The 23,056-nt window shown below is 54.3% G+C and overlaps 1 protein-coding gene across 1 annotated transcript in view; it reads right to left on the bottom strand.

Annotated features, from left to right (window-relative positions):
- ZNF385C (zinc finger protein 385C) overlaps positions 1-23,056 on the bottom strand; it is a 51,496-nt gene that overhangs the window by 21,422 nt on the left and 7,018 nt on the right. The window contains exon 2 of the mRNA XM_072939326.1: positions 6,293-6,544. Coding sequence (XP_072795427.1) covers positions 6,293-6,542 — 250 coding nt within the window. The 5' untranslated portion in view covers positions 6,543-6,544. The remainder of the gene's footprint in view (positions 1-6,292; positions 6,545-23,056) is intronic.

Here is a 23,056-nt window from a genome sequence, read left to right as displayed (position 1 = left end):
CTCCGGTCCGCCCTGACTTACCCTCTGCCCACACTCATCTCCTTTTATTTCCCTCCTTTCGCTGCAGGGGAAATTGAGGCTCAGAGAGGCATTACCAGTTCATCCCAGAATGTTGGCCATGGTGATGGGGGAGGGGAGCCCAGGCGGCTTGCTGCCCCTCAATTCAGTACCTGGACGGTTGGACCTGCTACGTGGGCACTGCCAGGAACAGGATGGGGGCTGTGTCTTCTGATCAGCTAGAACTTCTGACATCCCTCGCCTGTCCACACCCTTCCTTCCCCTCCCCACTCATCTTTTCTCTCCTCATTTTGCTCCTTCCTCCCCCTTCTCTTCCTGAAACCTGCCCCCCACAACTCACCTGAGCACCTGGTGCCTGGGGTAGGGGGTGGAATGCAGGAGAGGAGACAGCCAACCTACAGCTGGATCCAGTCTCGAATTCCAAGCCGGGTCCCAGCGCTAGCCCCCCACCCCCTCAGCATCCTGTCTCCATCAGACAATAACCTGTAATCTCTGGAGCAGCCAGGACTCAAGCTGCAAAGAAGGTCTGTCTGGGGAGGGGCTGGCAGCAGCAGCTCCTGAAAACAGGTTTGTTAGGAAGAGGCTCTAGGGGGAAGGACTAGCTGGTATGGGGAGAGGAAGGAAACGCAAGCCTAGAGCTAATTAACCCACCCAGAGACACAGACGAAATCTTTGTCCTCTGTTGGGGCAGGGATCTGAGCTAAACCCCCTAATTCTCCACCTAGACGGCCTTGCCTTTCCCAGGTGGTCCCTGTGGGGAGGTGCTGATGGTCAGGTTCACACCTGGGGGAGGGGGGATGTGATGGCTGTCCAGGGAGAGTGAGGGCACTTTCTTCAGCTGCCACCTAAGGAGAACAGCAGCAAGAACTTCTCAGTGGTCTTGGCCATCCAAGGTGAAACGGGCACCCAAAGGCTTCAGGATGGGTTTAAGGGGGGCGCTGAGGAGGAACTAGCAACCCAGGGAGATATTGAAGCCATGGGGGGACAGGCTGGAGGGCTTCCAGGGCCTCCTGGTGGGACTGAAATTAATCCATCTGCGGGGAGTGGGGGGTGAGGAGCTCATCAAGCCAGTGACTGAGGCATGACCCAAGCTCAAGGTCTTTGATCTCTGGGGCTCAGAATGCAGCCAGAGGCTTCCGCAGCCAAAGCCTTGGAGAGAAGACGGAGGGACTGATCAAACAGGGGCTTGGGGACGTCTGAGGGCGCAGGGCAGGGACCGCCTCCACTTGCCACTCTGATGTCTTCCTGTCCCCAAAGGTATGTGGATGTCTGGTCTTGCCCTGAAATCCATTACAGTCTGACTCCATCTCTGCTTTCCTGTCCCCCTTGGTGTCTACCCTGCGCTCCCCACCCCAAGGCCCCTCTGGCCATGTCGGTAAGCCAGAAATTAAGTTATTCCTGAAATTCCCTTTTCTCCCCTCTGGTGTCATGTTGCAGTGATGGGGGATGGGGGTGAGCCCTGAACTGGATGGCTGGATCAGTCCTGCCAAGAGACAGGGGGTGGAAACAGCTGGATTTAGGGAGCTTCCTTCCTGATACCTAGCCAGCCTAGGCCTAGCAGGAGATGGCTGGCATCTCCCCATTTTTCAGTCGAGGACATCAAGGAATGGGTGCTGAGCACTTGAGTTGTCTGTCCAGGGAGCTGGTCTGCCTCCTCTGGGCCATCTCTCCTCCCCATTCCTAAAACATTAAGGCTCGATCTCTATTCATGTATGCTGCTCTCCTCAGCAGCAAGTCAGGAGGGCATGTAAGGTAAGACTTAGAGTCGGAAATGCTGGGATCTGAACCCAGCTGTGTGGCCTTAGGTCTGTTGCTTACACTCCCTGAGCTCCAGTATCTCAGTTTCTAAAGTGAGAGCTGAATGCCAATCATCTACAGCCTGGGCTGGCTGAGTGAGGAGGGGATGCTGTGCTGCGTGTGGAAGTGCTTTGCAAACAGTTCATCTCCTAAGCACATGCTCAGCTTGGCACTGGGGGAGGTAGGTCACGGCTATTTGCCCCTCAAGATCGAGGTCCAGGTGTCGCCCAAGCCCTGTGCTAGTTCGACATCCTCACTAGAGGTTGGAGGTAGGAGGGTTGAGCCAGCAAACCTTTCTCTCTGCAGATGTTCAAGAACTTCCTAAAACTGCTTACTGGTGTATGTGTGTGGGGAGTGCACATGCATGATGGTCAATAGGGTCATTGATTTCAGCCATATTGGAGCGGGAGTTCCTTGTGCCCACCCCCCACCGTGGGAGGAGAAGGTGGGGGGAGGGGTGAAAGATGGCTCGAGACACATTCCTGAGATGACAGGGTCTGCTGTGTAGGAGACAGATGGGGAAGAAGGTGGGCAGGGAAAGTGGGGGCAGTATCTGGAGGAGGGGATGGGGAAGGAGATGGGGAAGGATGGGGTCCCTGCTGTTGTCTCATCCTGCGCCCCTTCCCAGGTGTTCCAGGCTCACTCAGGGTGGGGAGCTGGGTGAGGCTGAGTAAGGAGGCCTCTGACCCAGGCATTGGCTTGGCGAGGAAGCTCAGAGCCGGGAGAGCCCCACCCCCATAGCTCCCTCCCACGGACAGATCCTCCAGAGAGGATCCCGCCTCACTGCCTAGGAGCGCCTGTCACTGTGCAAGGCACCAGCCCCACAGACCTTTAATCAGAGTGACAGCTCCAGGAGGGAGAGAGGAGCCTTGAAGGGGCATGACTGGGCCGCCCCACCCCCACCCGTCAGCACCCTCCCAGGGAACGGGAGGCCCTCCTGGCTGACAGGGCACTGACATCTCAGGGGTCCAGGAACAAAGCAGTGTGTTAAGGGCTCCTCACACTTCGCCTCAAGCCTCCTGAAAAGTAGGTGACTCTCTCCATTGCTGGTGGCTGAAGGCTGCCCCACTCAGCCGCCCCCTCAGGGCTTTCTGCTCCAGCCCGGTCCCTTCCACAGCTGATAGAGGCCTACAGCATGGCTGAGGTCCCCACCCCCCACCCCCAGGCAGTGGCTAGCATCTTCCTGCTGTGGGCTGCTTCTCCCGCCCTCAGCTCTCAGACAGCCAAGGAGACAAGAGGAGGAGGGTAGGTGCTGAGGGTGGGGGTCATGGCCTGAAGTAGTTTTAAAGATAACCAGGCCAAAGATGGAACACAGGTTCTCCCCTGAAGCCCCAGGATACCAGGGTTCCCAGAAATCAGCCCTGCTCTAGCCACAGCCATCACTCCCCTGTGCTCCCACAATGCCGCCCAATCCTCTTACTTAGCATGGCGGTGGGAAAAGTCTGGCCCTGTGACTGTCTGCTCCTTTAGATTGTGAGTGCCCAGCACTACTCATTTGCAGAATCCTGGCATCCTGTGCGGTGCCAGCACAGGGCTAGAGGTGGGGTGATGGATGGACCAATAGTCGGGGGGACCATGACTTATCAGGTCCTGGTTAACACTCTGGAGAGGAGCACTAGGCATCATGTCTCCTGGTGACCCCCAAACCTACCCGTACTCGGGAGGTGAGGACTGCGAGAAAAGGGAAGCTGAGAGAAGGAGGACCTCCGTCCCCATCCCTCTGGGCAGCCTGTCTCTGGCCACTGGCATCTGGTGCTGTGGTCTTTTTTCTCACCCTATCTGCTCTCGCCACACTGAGATGGTGGGTGGGGAAAGAAAGAAGAGGGCTTGTACCACAGACCCACCACCCAGAAGGAGGGCCTGAAGAGGCCATGGTAGAGGGGAGCAGGGGTGGGCCAGCATCCTCTGGCCATAGGAATGGCCTTCGCCACCCATCACTGCCCTCCAGCCCTGCTTCCCTCTCAGCGCCCCCTTTCTGATAATGGAACTGCCCATCACAGGATCCCCTAAGCTAGAGTAATCCTTGGCACCTCCCTCCCCGTCGGCCCCCATATCCCACCAGTCACCAAGCCCTGCCGGTTCTGCTACAGAAAAGGCCCCAGAATCCATTTCCCCCATCCCACCCCCTTCCTTCACATGTACCCCTAAGTCTTCCCTTCCCCCTCACCCAAGACCTCTAAAATACTAATACTCCTGCTCAAAACACTTCAGGGATGCCCATCACCTTTCAGGACAAAGGCCAGACACCCAGCCTGGCTTCAAGGACCTTAAAGGCAGCTCCACACCTGCCACACGCCCATTCCCACCCTCTGCTCCAGGAAAGCCTTGACTTCAGGCCTCGGTGCATTTGCTCTAGCGGGGATTCCCTCTCCCTCACCAAGAGCCAACTTCAGTGTCACTTCTCTGAAATGTTCCCTGACTTCTGTCAATTCATCTCTCCCTCTGACTTCTCAAAGCGCCCTGGCCCCACCTCTGCAAAGTCCATCGTTACCTTGAACAAACCCACCTGCGTGTAGCTATTTAGACAGCTCTTTCCTAACAGGCAGCTCTGCTGCTTTTTAAAAACACAAATTCCCAGACAAATGCTATATGTTCTCACTCATATGCAGAATCTGAAAAAAGCAGAACTCATAGAAACAGCGAGTAGAGTGGTGGATGCCAGGGGCTGGGAGATGGGGGAAGTGGGGAGACGTTGGTCAGAGGGTACAAACTCCTAGATACGTAAGACCTAGGGATCTAATGCATGGCTTGGTGACTGTAATTAACAATACTGCATTATATACTTGAAAGTTGTTAGGAGAGTAGATCTTAACTATCATCACTACACACACACAAAATCGTCATTATGTGAGGGAATGGAAGTATTAACTACCTTTACTGTGGTAATCATTCTGCAATATATCCGTGTATCGAATCATCACATTGTACACCTTAAACCTGCATTTGTTAAATGTCAGTAAGACCTTAATAAAGCGCAATAAAGAAAAAATAAAAATACAAATCCCCAAAACAGCAGCTTGCACATAGTAAGTTGTCTGTAAGTATTTGATGAATTCATGAATGACTTTTGAACTCAGACACACACACACACACACACACTCCAGAAACATCCACACAGTCCCATATGCTCTTATTCAGAGTCACACCCTGGGGTCCAGCCCCAAGGGCTCAGGTTGGGGAGGCGGTACTGGGTAATGCATCCCCTGTTTTGCTCATGCAGTGACCTCTGTCTGCCATGTCCCTTCTCCTCTTACTCCTGTTTCAAAGCTCAGTGCGCCCCATCCCTCAGGAGGCCTTTTGTGTCCCTAGGTAGAATCACCCTTCCTCCTTTGTACTCCTGGGGACATGTCCCACGTGGCTCCCATGGCACTTATCTGCTCCTTTTGTGTCTATCTCAGCCTTAAAGACCGATTCAATCAAAAGGGACGGGGTAGTGAGGAGTAAGGCTGGAACTTACTGGTCTCCAGGCCCCAGTACAGGTGGGTCGGGGGGAAACAGAGAGTGCCCAGTGAACATTTGCTAAAACAAGGGCAGCCCTCAAGAGCTCAGAGTGGGTGGAGGGTATAGCTCAGTGGTAGAATGCATGTTTAGCATGCACGAGGTCCTGGGTTCAAGCCCCAGTACCCCCATTAGAAACAAAAAATATCTAATTACCTCCCCCTCAAAAAATCAAAGGGAAAAAAAAAGAGTTCAGAGTCTGACCTTCTGGCAAAGCTACCAACCTGGGCTGCAGGATGTGATTCTGGTGGCCGCCCCCAGGAACCAGGCGGAAGTTCCGGCCCTTGCCACCTCGCACCCTCCCACCCTCCCACCCTGGGCCTGGCTCTGAACCTGTTTCCCCCGCCAACCAGCAGCCTGCCTTATCCGCAGCTTTCCCATGATCCTATGTGCCTGTCGGCTGGAATCATCCTCACGAATCCATTCACCCACTTCTCTAGAGATCTGCCTGGCAGCCAGCGGGCCCCTTCAATGCTTGCAGCCAAACCTCTACAGAGTCACCCCAGCCAGGGAGAGGCTGAAATCCTGGCCAGGAGTCCAGCAGCCAAAGAGAGGGGGGCTTCCCTCCTCTTCTCCTGACCATCTCTGAGCCCTCAGTGGGAGCGTGTATACTTAGCTGACCCTGAACTTCAGAGACCAGAGCAGGAGCCCAGGACCCTCTGCAGGCCAGGCCCTTATCTAAAAGACTATCTCTGTCAGGGGGCTCCAAGCTGGAGAAATATTGCTTAGGGGTCCTGGTCCCAAAATACCCCACAGCGGGGAGCCCCAGATCTAAAAAGACCTCAGACCCTGAGAGACTCCACAGAAGGTTGTCCCAGATGCAAAGCAAAACTTGACAGAATTTGGGGGACTTCAGACCCTAAGATCCCACTGAGGGTACCCCAGACCCAAAGACCCCCACAGAGAGCAGCCACAGGCGCGGAGCCCCTCTCCAGGGCCCAGAACCAAGTTTGTGGGAGCAGTGCCCCTCCACACTGACCTGGCCCCGCAGGCGTCTTCCCCAGGCTGAGCTGCCGCAGCCGCCTCTGGTGGGCCCGCCCCCCACAGTGCACTTGGGCCTGGGCCGCGGAGTTCAGCTGGATGTTGCAGACGTCACAGAGGGTGTACGAGGGCCGTTTTCTTTCCCTCTTGGGCTTCGGGGGTTCTGGGGGCCGAGGCAGGCACTCAGCAGCTCCAGATACCGGGGGCTCCTTCTCAGCAGGGGGAGATGGGCTCAGTGGTCGCTTCATACCTGAGAGAGACAGTGAAAAAGGCCAGTGTGGAGAGGACATAGAAAGGAGAAAGGGCCTGGGCCGGAGATGCCGGGGCCTGTATTCCGGCTGAAACTCCCCAGCTTTCTGAAAGCCCCAACCCAAAAGGGACCAAAAGGGGGCATAATGGGGTCTATTTCAGACAAAGCAGCTTTAAAATGTGGAAATATCTGGAAGAATGGCAGAGGTGTCTACACGCTGGGAGGCCAACGCCTGAGGACTCAGAGCAGAGAGCTCAGAGGGAGGGGACTGGGGTCTTGGAGACTAGGCGGGCGCTGAGGGAGGGGCAGCAGCAAGGTTAGTGGAGTCACATTTGAGGGGAGCCAGAGCCCTGTTCTCAGCCCCGAGGCAGGGGCTGACCATCCTGGGACAGGCAGGCTTGTGGTGCCTGCTGGAGACACAGTAGCCTCTGGCTAGAGAGGTGATTGCAGAGACCCAACCTCCCTGTGCCCAAGGCCAGTGACATTCACAAAGGGTGACAGTGTGTGAAGCCATCCCCACCCCTGCCCCACATGACTCCAGATGCCCCCTGCTGTGTTGGCCACCCAGGCTACAACACTTCATGTTTTCAGGAGAAACCTGGGCCCTGCTGCCTGAGTTGCTGAACACAGCCCACTTCACACACACACACACACACACACACACACACACCCCACCCTGGCCCTGCAGAGCATGCACGTCACCCCTTCAGGCCCCTCCCCTTCTCCTTCCTGACTCACTCCTCTGAACCTTTCCCACCTGACTTCTCTGGTTCTATTCTGCCCAGTGACCTTTCTCAGGCTGAACTCTGTTCATTTTCACTTCCTTCCTGAATCTATGTGCATGCTTCCTGTCTCTGCTTCAGACTGGGGACTTCCTGTGTCCCCGTCACCAGGACAGAGAATTCTTCAGGTCAGGGATTGTGTCTCTCACTCAGACTGAGGGAGCCTCAAGGCTAGGGCCTGAGTGAGGCGTGACTGAATCTGTTTGTCTTGTTACCGGCTGAATTGTGTCCCCCCCCCCAAATTCATATGTTGAAGTCCTAACTCCCGGTACCTCAGAATGTGATTGTATTTGGAGAGAGGCTCTTTAAAGAGGTAATTAAGTTAAAACAAAGCTATTAGGGTGGGCCCCGATCTAATATGATTGATATCCTTAAAAGAAGAGGGAATTTTAGTGGGGGGAGGGTATAGCTCACTGGTAGAGCATATGCTTAGCAAGTACAAGGTCCTGGGCTCAATCTCCAGGACCTCCATTGAAAACAAACAAACAGACAAACAAACCTAATCCTCCCCCGCAAAAAACAACAACATAAGAAGAGAAAATTTGGCCACAGCTACAGAGAGAAGCCACACGTGTGAAGATACAGGGAGAAGACGTCCACCTATAAACAAAGAAACAAGGCCTCAGGGGAAACGAACCTTCCCAACTCCTGGAGCCCAAGGGACTCTCCTCCAGCATTGTGAGAAAGTACATTTCCAGTGTTTAAGCCACTCAGTCTGTGGTACTTTGTTATGATAACCCAAGCAAATCCAAGGCATTTCCTGTGTCTTCAGACTTGTGTTCATTTTGTAAATTACACCATAACGTTCCCATATGGCCACACATCTAGTGATGGAGCCCCTATCTGAATATGAAGAATTAATTTTTCAAGTTCACTCTCAAGAGTCCTGCCTGCAGTCCCTGGACCCCGCCCCCTGCTGTCAGCTGCTTATTGTTTTTGTGGGCAATGGTCCCCTATAAGGGCCTGTCATTATGTGTGTGGGGACTGCGCATGAATGGAACACAGGGGCACCGTGATCAAGAGCACAGGCTCTATACTGACACACTTGGCTTCGAATCTCAGCTCTGCCACTGACCGACCTGAGCCTCAGTCCCCTCATCTGTAGATCTGTAAAATGGGGGTGATGAGTAACAGTTCCCAAGTCATAAGTACACGGTGAGGATGAGACAATCTATATAAAACACCACTCAGGGGCCTATAAAAGGCAGCTATTATTAGTCCAGGGTGTGTCTGTGTTTGTGAGTGGAGTCACCCTGTCTGTCACCCTGTGTGTCTGTCCTGGTGAACCTGGGTCACTGTGAGTGTCGCAGTTACCCCATAGTTTGCTGAGGTGACTCTGTGTGCAGGTCACAGTGTGGCTGTCATGGCGGGGGGTGTCACTGTGCCCATCTCATGAAATGAGATTGTCCCAGAACATCTGAGACTTGATATGTGTTATGAGTTGAACTGTGTCCCCTCCTCCCAAAAGTCATATGTTGAAATCCTAACCCCCAGCAGTTCAGCATATGAAATGCAACCTTATTTGGAAATAAGGCCATTGTAGGTGCTATTAGTTAGGTTAAGATGAGGCCATGCTGTAGTGGGGTGGGCCCCTAGTCCTACACGACTGGCATTCTTATAAAAGGGGAATATTTGGACAGAATCGTGAACCCAGGGAGAACAACATGTGAAGATGAAGGTGAGATAAGGGGCTGCTTCTATAGGCCAAGGAATGCTAAAGATTGCCGGCAAACCACCAGAAGTTACGGGAGAGGCCTGGAACAGGCCTCCCTAATCTAGCCTGCCCAGCTGTTCTCTCCGGGGCTACACCACTCCAACTCAGCTACGGCTCCCAGCCAGAAAATGTGAAGGGGTGGGCAAGTTTTAGGGCACAGACAGGTTGGTCTAACCCCTGCTGTGAGCATCAAGAGGTCAGCACACCCTGTGCTGGCCCCACAGCCCTCAGAAGGAACTAACACTGATGACAGCTTGATCTTGAACTTCTAGCCTCCATAACTGTGAGACAATACATTTCTGTTTTTTGGCCATCTGGTTTGTAGTACTTTGTTAGGGCAGCCCTCGAAAGCGAATATGCAAGGGTCTGACCCTTGTGCAGTCCTAGGTGACTAGTGATTTGAAGGCCCAGCACTCGGCCCAGTTTGGCTGCAATGCAGTACCAGAGGTAGCCTCCAGATGGCGCAGAGAGCATCTAGTGGGAAGATAAGAGGTGGAACTCAGTACCCCATCCACCCAGAGGACCCCACTCCTCCACTCTCCTTCCTGAGGCAACTTGGCTTCCCCTCTGAACCGTGCCAAGCTCCTGGGCACCATGTCTGGGGCCCAGGGGACAGCTCTGCCACAGAGGAACAGTGGAAAGTCACTCCATCAACTTCTGAGGTTCTGCACGCTCTCACCTCTAGAGGGAGGTCATCACGCTATTCTCCTGCCTTTACAAGTCCCCCCACTCTCCCAGCAGGAAAGAGGAGCAGGAAGAAAGTACCAGGCACACGTTTTGGAGGGGCTCCAGGGGCCAGGGAGAAAAGGCTTCAGGGGAATGGGATTTCCTGGCCGTGCCAAGGAGGGCTGCCTGCCCCACCAGCAAGGGGACCGGGGTATTTTGAGATCTCAGTGTATGACAGGCAGGCCCAGGACACGGCTCAAGAGAGCAGACAAATATCTGCCACGGGGCTAATTAAACCCCCATGATATACAGCCTCTGGGCTCACAGGGCCTGCCTGGATTCCAGGGCTAATTGTGTCCCCTGAGCTGGGGTGCTGGCCTGCTGCAGCCTGTCCTCCCTAATCTAGCCTGCCCAGCTGTCCTCTCCGGGGCTACACCACTCCAACTCAGCTACGGCTCCCAGCCAGAAAATGTGAAGGGGTGGGCAAGTTTTAGGGCACAGACAGGTTGGTCTAACCCCTGCTGTGAGCATCAAGAGGTCAGCACACCCTGTGCTGGCCCCTATTCAGAACCAGCATGACTCACCCTCTCTGGACCTACATTTGGACAGGACATGCTCTCTTCTCTCCACAGAACAGGAATTGATTCCTGGAGCAGAGGAGAGGACTTGCTTCAAAGTACATGGAAAGACAGTGCAAGAGCTGCTCTGGACGCTTCCCTGCCTTCCTCTCTACCACCCAGCTGCCCAGGCCACCTCTTCTCTGTAATGACAACCCTGTTTCCTGAGAGCTTACTGTGTGCCAGGTACTTTACATACTGGAGGTAGGCACCAGCATTCACCTTTTATCCCACTTCATAGATTAGAGAACAAGCCTTGGGAGGTTTCGTGGCCGGACCTGAACTTGCACTTGTCTGTCCCTGGAGCCCAAGTCCTTAATCACTGCCCTGCCCCCCTCTCCTTAGAGCCTGCTGAGCCCTGATTTGAACTGCTGGGTGGGATAGGGAGCTACAGATGCAGAGAAAGTCTCCTGGGGAGGCTCAGGGCTGCCTGACCCCTATCAGTCCCTAATGCCAGGCAGGGAGGTGCCACACCCTGGGTAGGAAGAGTGGGGGCCAAAGCCAGAGAGGCTGGGAAGAAGAGGTGTGAAGAAAGGGGGAGAATTGAACTAAACATGGGAAAAGACCAGGTGGAAGCAGAGAAAAAGAACATGTCTGTACCCAGGTGTCTGTGATTTACACGAGAAGCAGATAAGGCTCTCTCTGGTCTCACCTTCCCTGAGAGATGGGCGGAGGCTGCAGCAGGGAGGGCAGGGCTGGACCTGGGAGGGAGCCACCCACTTGAAGACAGGCTCATCCCAGCGCTGGAGAACTGATGGAAGCCAGGGTTGCTATCTGCCTGTCTGTGTGTCTGTTCATGTGGAGCTAGATGGGGTTGGAGAGAGGGAGCCCTCAGGTGGGGTCCCAGGGCCTATTTCCACCCCTTTTTTGCTGAGTGACAATGGACTTTGGGGTCCTGGGTTTCAGTGGAGTCCCTGGGCACTGCAGTGGGGTGAGAGTCTCTAGAACGGATAGAAAGAACTTTGGAGGCCACAAGTGCAGAGCCGGGAGTTGTCTCAGCTGCAGCCTAGGGAAGGGGGTCCTCAGAAAAGAGCTGCTTTTGCCGAAGAGTTAACAGGAGAGAAAGGTTCTAGCTAGGCCTGTCCCAAGCCTTTGGCAGGGAATGAAGGGCTCCCTCACCAAATCCTTAAAGAGCCCAATTACACTCTGGTATTTTCCCCCAGGTCTGCCAACTTCTACCCTGCTGCCTCCCTGAGCCAGGTCCCAGGTCCTGCCTCTGAGAAGGGAGCCTGGCTGGCTGGCCAACCTTGGGCCAGTCCCTGCCCCTCTGGGCTTCAGTTTCCTATCTTTAAAGAGAAGGGTTGGGCTAATCTCTTCGGTCCTTTGCAGGCGGTGTTGCAGTGGCAACACAGAGCAGCTGCCTCTAAGATTGGGGTGGGAGGGGAAGCCAGATTGTATTTGTCTGTTTCACCCATAGGGGGAAGGTGGGCTGGGGATAGAGAACTGCCCTGTGCCGAGCACCCGTTGCCTTCTGGGCACTGTACAAACATTGTCTCCCATAATCCTTATAACAACCCTGTGAGACTTTACTAAATGAGGAAACTGAGGCTCAGAGCTGAAAAGAGAGGCAGGTGAGAAGGGCCAGTTCTGTCCCATCTTATGATGCACAAGGGTGGGGGAAGGGGCACTTCTTGGCAGCCTGCATCCCTGTCACTCACAGGCTCATGAGCAGGAGTGTGGGATCGTGTCTGGAAGAAGAGAAGCCTCATCTGTTCTTGTCCTAATGGAATGTGAGCCTTCCTGGGCCTGGCTGTCCCCTCAATGTCCCCAAGGAGCCACCACCAAGCATTTTAGTCTCTCTTCCCTGCCACCTCCCATCTCCCAAGGCTGACACTTTGCAGGTCAAGGAAGTGCAACAACCCCTTTCAGTGAGTGGCCACCACAGAGTGGCACCCCTCCCCCAGCCATCCTGTAGCTCAGAGAGCCAGGGTCACCCAGGGTTACCCAAGACTCCCCAGAGGAGTCAGAGACCCCCACCTAGAGGAGTGGGATGGCCTGAGTGGGGACAGGCATGCCAACCCCTGGCCCACACATCCCTGTTTGCTGGAGTAGGAGGCCCTGGAGCTGGGCAACAGCTGGTCCAGGTACCAGGTGCTGGGTGGGATGTCCACTGGGCAAACCAAGGCAGCCATGTCTATTTTCCCATCCAAAGTGGTGACAGAGGAAGTCACCTTTCCCTGGGGACTGCTAGGTGCTGGGGATTTCAGGTGTGAGCTGGCTAAGAGGTGCTAAAAGTCAACACTCCGTCTCCAAGGAATGGAGAGAGAGGGCATGGGAGGTGAGGGAGAGCAATGGTCCAGGGATGAGGTCACCATCCCCCACCGCTTCTCCTCCCCTAGTCTGTCCTCACCTGCTATTGGTTGGGAGTCCCAAAGGGCCTCCTTCCCTCCTAACACTCCCAAAGATAAGAGCTGCCTCTCCTGGACACTGAGACTCCCCTGAAAAACCCTCAGGCCACCCTCAGGAAGGAAGTCCTTGCTATCTAGGCCACATCCCTCCTCGCAGGGTCCACAGTGGCAACACAGAGCAGCTGCCCCTAAGGTGGTGGTAGGGGGGTGTTAACCTCAGTATCCCCTGTTCTAGCTTCCGCTGCCACACAAGGCCTAGGAACCTGCCTTGTTGTGCAGGAGACCCCCACACACACCCTGCCCAGGACTCTGGCATAGCTCAGCCTCACCCACAGCCTACTCTCCCAGCCCCACTCCCCATAAGACTGAACAGTAGCTCCCCCATGGCATGAGGCCATTCTCCCCATCATGATGGCCCCACCATCAGGACTTCCAAGCTGGAGCAGAGCAAATGAGTCCTGGAGGCCAGAGGGAGGAGGGTTGAGAGGTCTTGGAACTGTTTGAGAGTTGTGGATGGGAGACAGAATGCTGCCTCCCCCTCAGGCCAAGAGGGCCAACTTCTGCCCATGAGGAGAGAGGAGGCATTCTGCTCAAAGAGGGAGGGGCAGGCAAGAAGGCCTCCAGTGACTGAATGACAGAGATGGGGCCGGGGTGGCAAGTGTACTCTTTGCACTCCCCAAAAAGACAACGGAGCTCCCATTCCCTGCCCCTTCCATTCTATTTTATCCCAGAGGCTGGTGGGAGTGGTGGGGGTTGATTTTTGGAGTCTCTAAACAACTTAGACAAAGAAGGTGGGTTATTTGGTCGAGTCCCCTGTCTGCAGAGAATGATCCCCTCCTTAAGATGGGAGACTCACCGTCTCTGCCCCGTGGTCCCCAGCCTCCCGTCTCCTACCTACTGGGAGCTGGAAGCTCTTCTGGCCATCACCCTTGTTGTCCCCCCTCCCGATCTCGGTTTCCGGTTAAGTTGCCATTCTTGTCTCCCACCTTCCCCCAGCACAAGGCGGGGCAGGGTCCTTGCCGCTGTCCCCAGCCTTACAGAGCCACCTATACCCTACCCCTGCGCTGGCCCCTTCGGGCGCTCAGCCACAGCGGCGCATCGGTCCGGGATGGGGAGCCAGGAGTGCGGTCCCACAGCCGGCGCCCGCGCCTACCTGAAGGGCGCTCCCGACCGGAGCGGGGCCGCATCCAGTCCCCCGCGGCCACGCGGAGCGATCCGGATTCTCGGCTCCGGGTGGTGCGCGGTGGGTGAGTCCCCGGCCCGCGCGTCCCGGGGCAGCCGCCGCGTCTCTGGAGCCCGCCCCTGGGCGGCCCGCGGGGAGCAGGTGCCAGGAGCCGCGCCGCCCTGAGCGGAGCGCAGGCGAGCGGTCTGGGAGAGGCGCTGCGCCCTGGGCTCCCTGGGAAGGAGCTGAGGGAAGATCCGGGGGCTCTCCTGGCGGCAGGGCTGGGCCTATCGGTGAGTATCCTCCTTACCCCTGGCCGACCAGTCCTGAGTACCCTTTCCCTCCAAGGGGTCCCAAAGCTCAGCAGAGGGGACCCCCAAAGTGGCCACCTCCCACTGGCCTGCTGTGACCTTCCTTATCCCTTTGTAAACTGGCCTTTCTTTGGTGGAGCAAACTCAGGAAGAAGGAGGAAACTGATATTCACCGAGCACCTACTTGGTACTAGGAAGAATGGCATTCAATCTTCTTTTCAGCTCAGCCCAAACTGGTTTGATTCCCATTTTACAGACCAGGATGTGGTCTGTAAAGACTGGGGTGTTAAGTAACTGGTCCAAAGTCACTTGGGAGGTGAGCACCAAATGGGAGACTTCAAGTTGTCCTGAGGTCAGGGGGTCAAACCAGGCCAACAGGCCTGCTGGCGAAACATCACTGGTGTGTGTGGCTGGGGGTCATTCCTGATTCCTCCCAGGAATGTGCAGTAGGGGCACAAAGCAGGAGCATGAAGCCAAGCAGAGGAGGGCAGGAGGCAGGGGCTGGTGGCACGGCCTCCTAACGGCACCTGTCAGCTTTCTATTACTGGGGAGTCCCAAAGAAAGGAGATAGAAATGGCTCTTGTCTCAAAGAAGATGTATCAGTGCTGTTCACCCCACTTTATGCTCCACGCAGACCTCATGTCCTTCCAGAGAGGAGGTCCCACCGTGGGGAGCCCCGGTGATGCCTCACCTGCTCCCTCCCAGTACTTCTTGGTTCTCACACCTACCAACTCACTCCTGTCTTGAGGTCTCTGCCTCTGATGTTCCCTCATCCTGGAACTCTCCCCTCATCTTCCTCATTTCCTTGTCGCTCAGGCCTCAGCTCCATTGTCACCTTCCCAGACCTCATCTCCTCAGCCCCATTATTCTTTATCCCAGCCCCTTGTCAGCACATCTCCCAAGATGTGACGCCTTTGCCTGGGCACTTACCTGTCTCCGCCGTGGGGGCAGGGCCTTTATTTCCCACGTATCAGAAGCACCAGCACAAAGCTTGATGCATACCCAATAAATGCTTGATAAAGAGTTGTTGAATGAATGTATGAATTCATTTCCACTCTAAGAGTAAATCTACATTAAAGCATATACTTTAAATATGTGAGTTGTACAGTATGTGACTTATATCTCAATAAAGTGGTCACTAAAATCAATCATTCCAGGGTGGGGCTGAGAGTCATGTGTTCCTTGCCATCCCCCAGCACACCCATCCTCTTAGTCGATCCAGGCACATCTCTCTCTGTCAGTCTACATCCTGTGACTGTCCGCGGGACCTGCAGTTGCTCAGACTTGGAAAGCATCTTAGAGGTCATCCTGTCCCTTTTATAACTTGTCCCTGACAAGTTACCCTCTGGCCGCTTCTTGAACATGCCAAAGTCCAGGACGCTCACTGCCCCACCAGATAGCCCATTCCATTGCTGGGTAGTTCTCAAGGATAGAACGGGGGGCTGAAAGCTGCGTTCCTATAAGGCTCATGCACGGGTCCTACTTCTGCTCCCAGCAATGCAGAAGACGCCCGCTCCCCCTCCCACAGCCAGCTGAACGTGGCTGGCAGCTTCTCCCTCAGGGGTCTCTTCTCCCAGCGAAAGAGACCCATTTCCCTCAACTGTTCTTCTCCTGACATGGCTACCTCCTCCGGGAAGCCCCTCCTACATGCTCCTAGGGGATCTTGTATGGGACCCTAACACTGCATTTATCACACTGTGTTGAACTGTGTCCCCCAAACCCTGTCCCAGGCACCCCACTGTGCTAAGTGGGCTAGTTCTGGGCCTTTATTCATTCCCTTCTGCCCAGTACCTTGCTTGGTGACCAAGTGACCTGAATTGTGCAACTTGTTTCAAATTTTTATGATCCCACTCACATCCCTCTTACACTTATTTAGGCTTTCAACATCTTCCTTAGAACAGAACAAGGGAGACCAGAGACCTCCCCAATCCTCGATCCAGTCCTTTATTAATGCCACCCACCCTTTAACTTTTCAAAAAAAAATTTTTATTTTCTTTTGCCCCTTGTCTTTAATTAACTATTTTAAGGGTATTTTTTTTCCTTTTTGGTAGGGGGAGGTAATTAGGTTTATTTACTTATTAATTTTGAATGGAGGTGCTGGGGATTGAACCCAGGAGCTTATGCATGCTAAACACACTCTCTATCACTGAGCTCCACCATTCTCCTACTTTCCTGCCCTCTTCAGACAGCTCTGTCTAGAGCTGAGGGTCCGTGAAACCTCCCACGTCTATTGTCATGTGATATGCTGGCAAGTTCAGCCTCCCCATCTAATCACCCAGAAAGTGATTCCTTGAACTGTGAGCACCAGACCTTATGTTTAGGCTGGCTGGCTCTCCTGTTCTGCCCAGCCTGTTGAAATCATTCAGCAGGACCACAGGTGCCAGCTTAGTGCCACTGCAAAGACATGGCTTCACCTAGATACATGGGAATAACACACCCCCGAGCTCCAAGCCTGCACACGGACAAAACGCTGCCCTTAGCTGTGGGCCTTCTGTTTTCCAGGCCCTTCCCACAGCTTCATGCATCCACTTTATCCTCCCAACAGCCCTGAAAGGTCAGCATTCCTCTCCCTTCTCACTTTGAGGATAAGAAAAGGGAGGCTCTGAGAGGTTAGTTTACCTGCCCAAGGCCACACAGCTAGAAAGGGGCAAAGTTGAAGCCCATCTGGTCCAAACTCTAGGCTCTCTCTCCTCTATGTCATGGTGCCTCTGAAGTCCTTATCCCAATATGCCTAGTGACTTTTTCCCCATAAAGGTGGGGTGAGGAGGAAGAGAGCAGAAAACCTCATCCTGGTCATGAGAGCTGGAGGTGCCAGCTGGTTCTGGTGCTCCCTTTCCCACCTACCACTCATCCAAGGAGGGACTCAGGCCCTGAGTTATCTCCCTCCCCTCTCCTCAGCCAGAAAATGACCCTTAGTCTAAATAAAGCCACTGAGTCTCTAGTTGGGCCACTCAGTTCTCCCTGTTGCCCAGTCTCATCCCATTATCTCCTCTTCCTGTGTTTTGTCTGTGATGAATCCCCAGCCCTCGAATGATGCCTAGCACATCAAAGGCAACCAATACATATTGCTGGATTCGAGGAATGAACCAGCTCTCCCTGTGGGCACAAGAAATGGATCAGACTCCTTGCTCTGGCTGTGTGGGCTGAGGCAAGTTACTTTCCTTCTCTGAGCTTCAGTTTCTTTGTCTGTAAAATAGGGCAATTAATACATAACAGCATCACAGAGGGTGATGTGAGATCATCCCTGCAGAGTGCCTGACTTAATCTGTGCCTAATTAATAATATGGCATCATTAATGAGGTGTTATGGTCGCCACTTTAGAGACAGAGCACTGAGGCTCTGAGTGGTGAAGGGACTTACATAACCCACAGCACCAGCTTGGAAGGGGCCCATACAGAACAGGAGCAGGGTGTGTCTGGCCTCAAGGTTATGCCCTTTTCCCTGCCCCATAGAGCCTTCCCTGCGTGCTCAATAAATAGAATCCTTACCTCAAAGATACGAGATGGTTCTACTAATCGTTCCTACTAATAACACCAAGGGCCACAGCTGAGGCAAAGCCTGTAGCAAAGGGGATCAGGAAAGGAGCCAAAGACCCCTGCCCAGCCAGCAGCTTCTATTTCACTCATGGCCCCACCTGGGGTTGGGGGTGCAAGAATAGTTCCAGGCCCCTGAGTTCCAGGAAGCGGGGAGAAGCCCCAAACTCAGGTGGACCAGCCCCATCCGTCACAGGTCCTTTCTGTACCCACTGAAAGAGGAGAATCCCTAATGGCTTAAACGAGTCCACCAAGATTCCTCCCCCCACAGGGCCAGCCTTTTGCCTCCTAAAATAGCCCAGAGCCACCATGTGCCCAGGGCGGCTCCCCACTGGTTGCAAATCCCCCTGAAATTAAATCCCCATCCTGCCCTGAGCAGGACGGCACCACCTCCTGCCGCCACTGAGCTCTATGGCTGGCCAGGCTCCCCTCCAGTGGAAACCGGGACAGTCGTCCTTCACGGTGACCGAGACATAAATCCCCAAATAATGAGACAGGCGCTGGGAACACAGAACCAGACACAGTGCTAATTGGTTTACTTCTGGGCAGGCGTGATGTGGAGACAGCAGCAACAGAACTTGGTTTCCCAGCTGGGAAAATGGGGTCGGGGGAGGTGATGATCTCCTGGGTCCCTGGTTTTCTGTGCCCTCTGACTGGCCTCACACCCAGAATCACCAGCGGCCCCTTCCTAGAACATTAACTTCTTAGACATAAAAGGGAAGGCTTGTGGTCCCCTGTCCAGGTCTTGAGGTAGGGAGGCCCAAATCATCCCTATCGTGATCTAGAAACACCTCTTTCCATTAAAAACAAAACAAAACACAAAACCAAGAGGCTGAGCCGACCTCAACATGCATGACGATAGGGGTGGGGAGGCCGGGAGGACCCTGAGCAGTTCCCACCTCCCCCAGCTCCTCCTGTGAGGCCGGTAATGGATTCTTGGACGGAGCATGAGGTCCTCAGTTTGCAGTAATCAGGATGAGATTATCACATTAAACTTTAAAAGTCTTTGCTCAAAAAGAAGCAGCAGCAGCTGACACCCTTGACTCCCCCAGCCTGGCCACTGTCAGCCTCTCCTGGACCACAGCCAGAGGAGCTCCGGATACGGGCCACACGGAGGCTCCACTGCCCCAGTCTAAGGCAGAGGAATGGACAGGATGACCCTTCCAGGCTTGTGCTGCTTCTGAGTTGTGGTGAAGCGGAGGCAGAGGAGCCAGGGGGAGAGGGGTAAGTGTGGGTCTGTCAGAGTAATTTGAGGGGCTCACAAGAAGTGGAGTAACTTGGAATCAAGCAGATATGCACTTGCATACAACTCTGCTGCTTACGAACCTCTGCCTGGGAACACGCCCCTTTTTGCCACACTTCAGTTTCCCCACCTGTGAAATGGGGATAACAATAACAATAACTGACAATAACTCCCCAGACAGCTGAGAAGATAAAACAAGATAACAAATAGAGAAATACGCTGCATGCTGTGAAGAGCCATTGTCATAAGGGATGACATCCTTAGCAGGAGAGACAGTAATAAAACCTCAGAAAGAACTTCCTCACAGCTGTGCAATGGAAACTAACAGGGCAAAAAGAGAGTGAAGACAAACGGGCCTGGGTGGAACCCCCAAAACCTCACCAACGATCTGCTCTCCCCATGCAGGGTGCTCCTCCCCATATTCAGACTAGATCCCTCCCCACCTGCCCATCACCTTGCCGCCCAAGGCTGCCAGCCTGTCCCCTGTCTTTCCCAGCCCAGAACTATATCCAACTTGTGTTTATTGCCAATGCAACGGAAATTATTTCAACCTCCTCATCCAGCTTGGCAAAACTGCCTGGGTTGTGTAGGAGAGGCTGGAGCTAGAGAAGAAAAGACTGAGAACTGGGGTGCCCCAGCAGGGATGGCCCCCTCCCCAGAATATTCATCGTAATAGCAGCAGTCTAGAAGGCAGTCAGCTTACTGGGGGGACTTCCCCATAATGCCCCATGGCGGGAAGGAAAGGCTGAAGGCCTAGGGGTCCTCACTGAGACCTTGGCTACCTTCCCTCTTACTTAAAGAGCTGCATTCAGAAGAGGCCGGGAGAGGCCCTGACTACCAGCCAGGATCAACCCTGTGGAAATTAAGATCTTTTGAGCCTCCCCAATCCACCCTTCGTTTCCTGATGCTTTTATTAGGTTAGTTTGTCCAGCAGAATCCTCCCACCCCACTAGACCTTGAGGTCCTCTCCTCTTCCTCCATGTAAGTAACTGAACTTAACCCATACTCAGAAGGATGGAGGCAGGGGGAGGCTGAGGATGACCTTGAGAATCAGGGTTCACCTGGGGCAGGAGGGAGAGGAGGGCCTCCAAGCCCACTGGCTGAGGGCGATGGTGGGGTGGCCACGGTTCACCTTGCTGGCCAGGGGGCAGCTACTGACCACATCAAGTAGTCCTCTCAAATCAGTCCAGTGGGTGGAATCACACAGCCTTTTCAGGCTGTGAAGGAGGCCTTTCAAAACCAGCAGTGAGGTTCCAAGAAACGCCCCGGGGATGGGCTGTGTCAACATGCCCCACGCCCCCGGCCGGCCCTCCGTTCAGCCTCCAGGCTGCCAGGCTGCTTCCCACAGCAGGGCTGCCCAAAGGCCTTGGCTGGGAGGCAGTGCGGGGCCCAGGATGGAGCCTGGGCTCTGGAGCTATCAGAACTTGGGCAAGTCGCTTCACCTATCTGACCTGTAAAATGAGCCCAATAGTATCTGCCTCATGGGGCTGTAGGGAGAAGTAAGAGATGATGTACAGTGTCTCCCTTCGTGTCTGACACAGAGTAGGCGCTCGATAAACTCACTCAACAGACATTTGTTGAATACCTTCTATATCCTAGGCCCTCCATTCTATGCCCAGGGGATCCAGCAGTGAACAAAAGTCCTAAGCGGCCCTTGTGGAGCTTACAATCTAGGGGGATGGTCAGCTCAATAGGCAGATAAACACACAAGGTCAGGGAGGACAAGTGGCCAGGGAAGGCCTCCCTGAGGACCTCGCTGACGTGAGGGACAAGCCTGCTTGAGGGTCCTCAACTGTGGCTGCTCTCTGGAATCACCTAGGTTGCTTTGAAAATTATGCTGGAGGCCCCTCCCCAGAGACTCTGACCAGGTTGATCTGGGGTGAGGCCTGAGCACTGGGACTTGTCAGTTCGGCCCAGGTGATTCTGATGGGCAGCCAAGGCTGAGAAGCTCTCGCCCTGCAGTTTTCCCAAGTGCCTGGTCACATGAGCATCACCTGGAAGCTTGGCAGGCATCCTGGGCTGGCCCCCAACCCCAGAGGTTGGGATTCAGGGGCTGAGGCTCGGCTCAGCATCCGCCTTTTTAACAAGCACCCAGGTGACTGTGAAGAGCCGACAGGCCTAGAGATGTGCCTAGGAGAGTAAGTTCCAGCTCAGAGCTTGGCACTCAGAGCACATGTCCTGTCCAGGGTCACACCCACACTGGACCACCTGCTGCTTTGGACCAGCTGGATCCACCTCTTTGACCTCAGCCTGGGAAGCCCCGCCTTCCTTTCTCAGCCAGTCAAGTTCTGTGCTCCTAGGCTTACCAGGGTGCCTGAAGGTCCCCACCGCTGTGGGCTTGGGCTCTGTTTCCCCACCACCCTCATTCTGTTCCATGTCCATGTGTCATGTCCAGCCAGACCCTGGGCTTCTGGGGGGTGGGGCTGGCTCTTCCAACCACGTGGCACCAAGCCTGGCACCCCACAGGTATGACTCGTCTAGTGGAAGGAATACCAAATCTACCCCAGCCTCTGCTGGGCACAGCTGCTCCCACAACTGGGCCAAAGGTGGCAGGGTTGTGACCTGCTCCTGGAGATCCCTGCTCCACCCTCTTCTCCTGTCCTGGATCTCTGCTCCCAGGACTCCTCCCATGGAGTCTGATTTCTCTCCCTCCCTGCATTCTTAGCCCTGCCCTAGGAGCCAGGCCCTGGGGTGGGAGATGTGGCACAGTTATGTTCCCTGAGGCAGAGGTGCTCCAGAACCCTCTTGAATCCCTGCTGAAGAATTAGGTTTCCCCCACCCCCACCCTGCCACCGCCCCTTGCTTCGGCTGCCTGGCTTAAGGGGTGCTCACTCCTTCCTTTAGGGAAGCAGCATACCATAGCTATATCCCACAATGGGTTCAAATCCTACCTCTGCCACTTCCCAACTGTGTGACCTGGGCCACCTCTGTGCCACAGTTTCCCCATCTGTAAGATAAGGGTAAACAATACCTCTCTTAGAGGATTGTTATGGGGATTAAATGAGTCAATATTTGTACAGTGTTTAGCAAACAGGTACTTGGTAATCACTATACGTGTTTGTTAAATAATGTTTAAAAATATATGATTCTAGGAAGATGATGCTTTAGTCAGTCAAAAAAGTGGGTCCTGATGATGTGCTAGGTCTGGAAGGCTGGGATTAAGAGTCCACTTATCAGGCGAGGAGACTGAGGGCCAAGGAAAGGAAGTGACTTGCCCCAGGTGACACCCAGATCTTTAAGCTTTCTCTCTTCAAGCACCCCAAGGCCCACCTCCCTCACTCCTTGGGCGCCTGGCCTGGCCTAGGTGAGCTCCATGCCCTGTACTGACAGAGGGCCCTTTGTATTTCTCCCCAGGGTCACACCCAGAGCTCAGAGCCATGGGCCAGACAAGCGCCTTGTGTCTGGGTCTGCTTCACCGCCAGGTCTGTGGTCGCCCTGGCTGCTCCAGCCACGTGCTCTGGGTGGGTGGATCTGAGGACCACCCCACCATCTCTCCAAGTTCCCCACCCCAAACTCAGCAGAGCATCCCTGCCCCTCCCTCGCCGAATTCAGCCAGGAGACAGACTGAGAGGGAGCCCCAAGGAAAATACCCTAGTTCTTGGTCTCCACCTTGTGTAAACTTCAAGTGGCCAGATTCTGGGGTGCCTGGGGCCTCAGAGGAAGGGAGGGGCAGGAGCTGAGGGTATAGGGAGTGACATGGAGGTGGGGAAGGCTGTGCTGGGATCTGATGAGTGGGATGGGATTACCTTACTTTCCACCTTCCTAATCTTCGGTCTCTTCACCTCTTTACCGCCTGAATTGGCACAACAGCCTCCTCACCAGCCTCCCTGCCTCCACTTTTCCATGCCCTCCCACTCTCTATTCTTTTCACAGCTAGAGGAGCCTTTTTATTTTCATTTTTAATTTTAATTTTTATTTTTTTGAGGAGCCTTTTAAAAAGGCAAATCTGATCTTGTCACTCTCCTGCCTAAAACCTCCAAAGGCTTCTCCTTCACTTTAGGATAATCCTTCCCAAGCCTGGAAGATCTGGCCCCTACCCACCTCCCCAAAAACCTCTGTCCTCTGCAACTCATGATCCCACCCACAGATTAGCTAAGATATAAATGCAACTCTCCACCTAAGACTATGGCTGGTAG

The sequence above is a fragment of the Vicugna pacos genome, chromosome 16, assembly GCF_048564905.1.
Source record: "Vicugna pacos chromosome 16, VicPac4, whole genome shotgun sequence".
In the NCBI taxonomy this organism is placed as follows: domain Eukaryota; kingdom Metazoa; phylum Chordata; class Mammalia; order Artiodactyla; family Camelidae; genus Vicugna; species Vicugna pacos.
The sequence above is the reverse complement of the archived record's forward strand: the minus strand, read 5'-3'. Positions and strand labels throughout refer to the sequence as shown.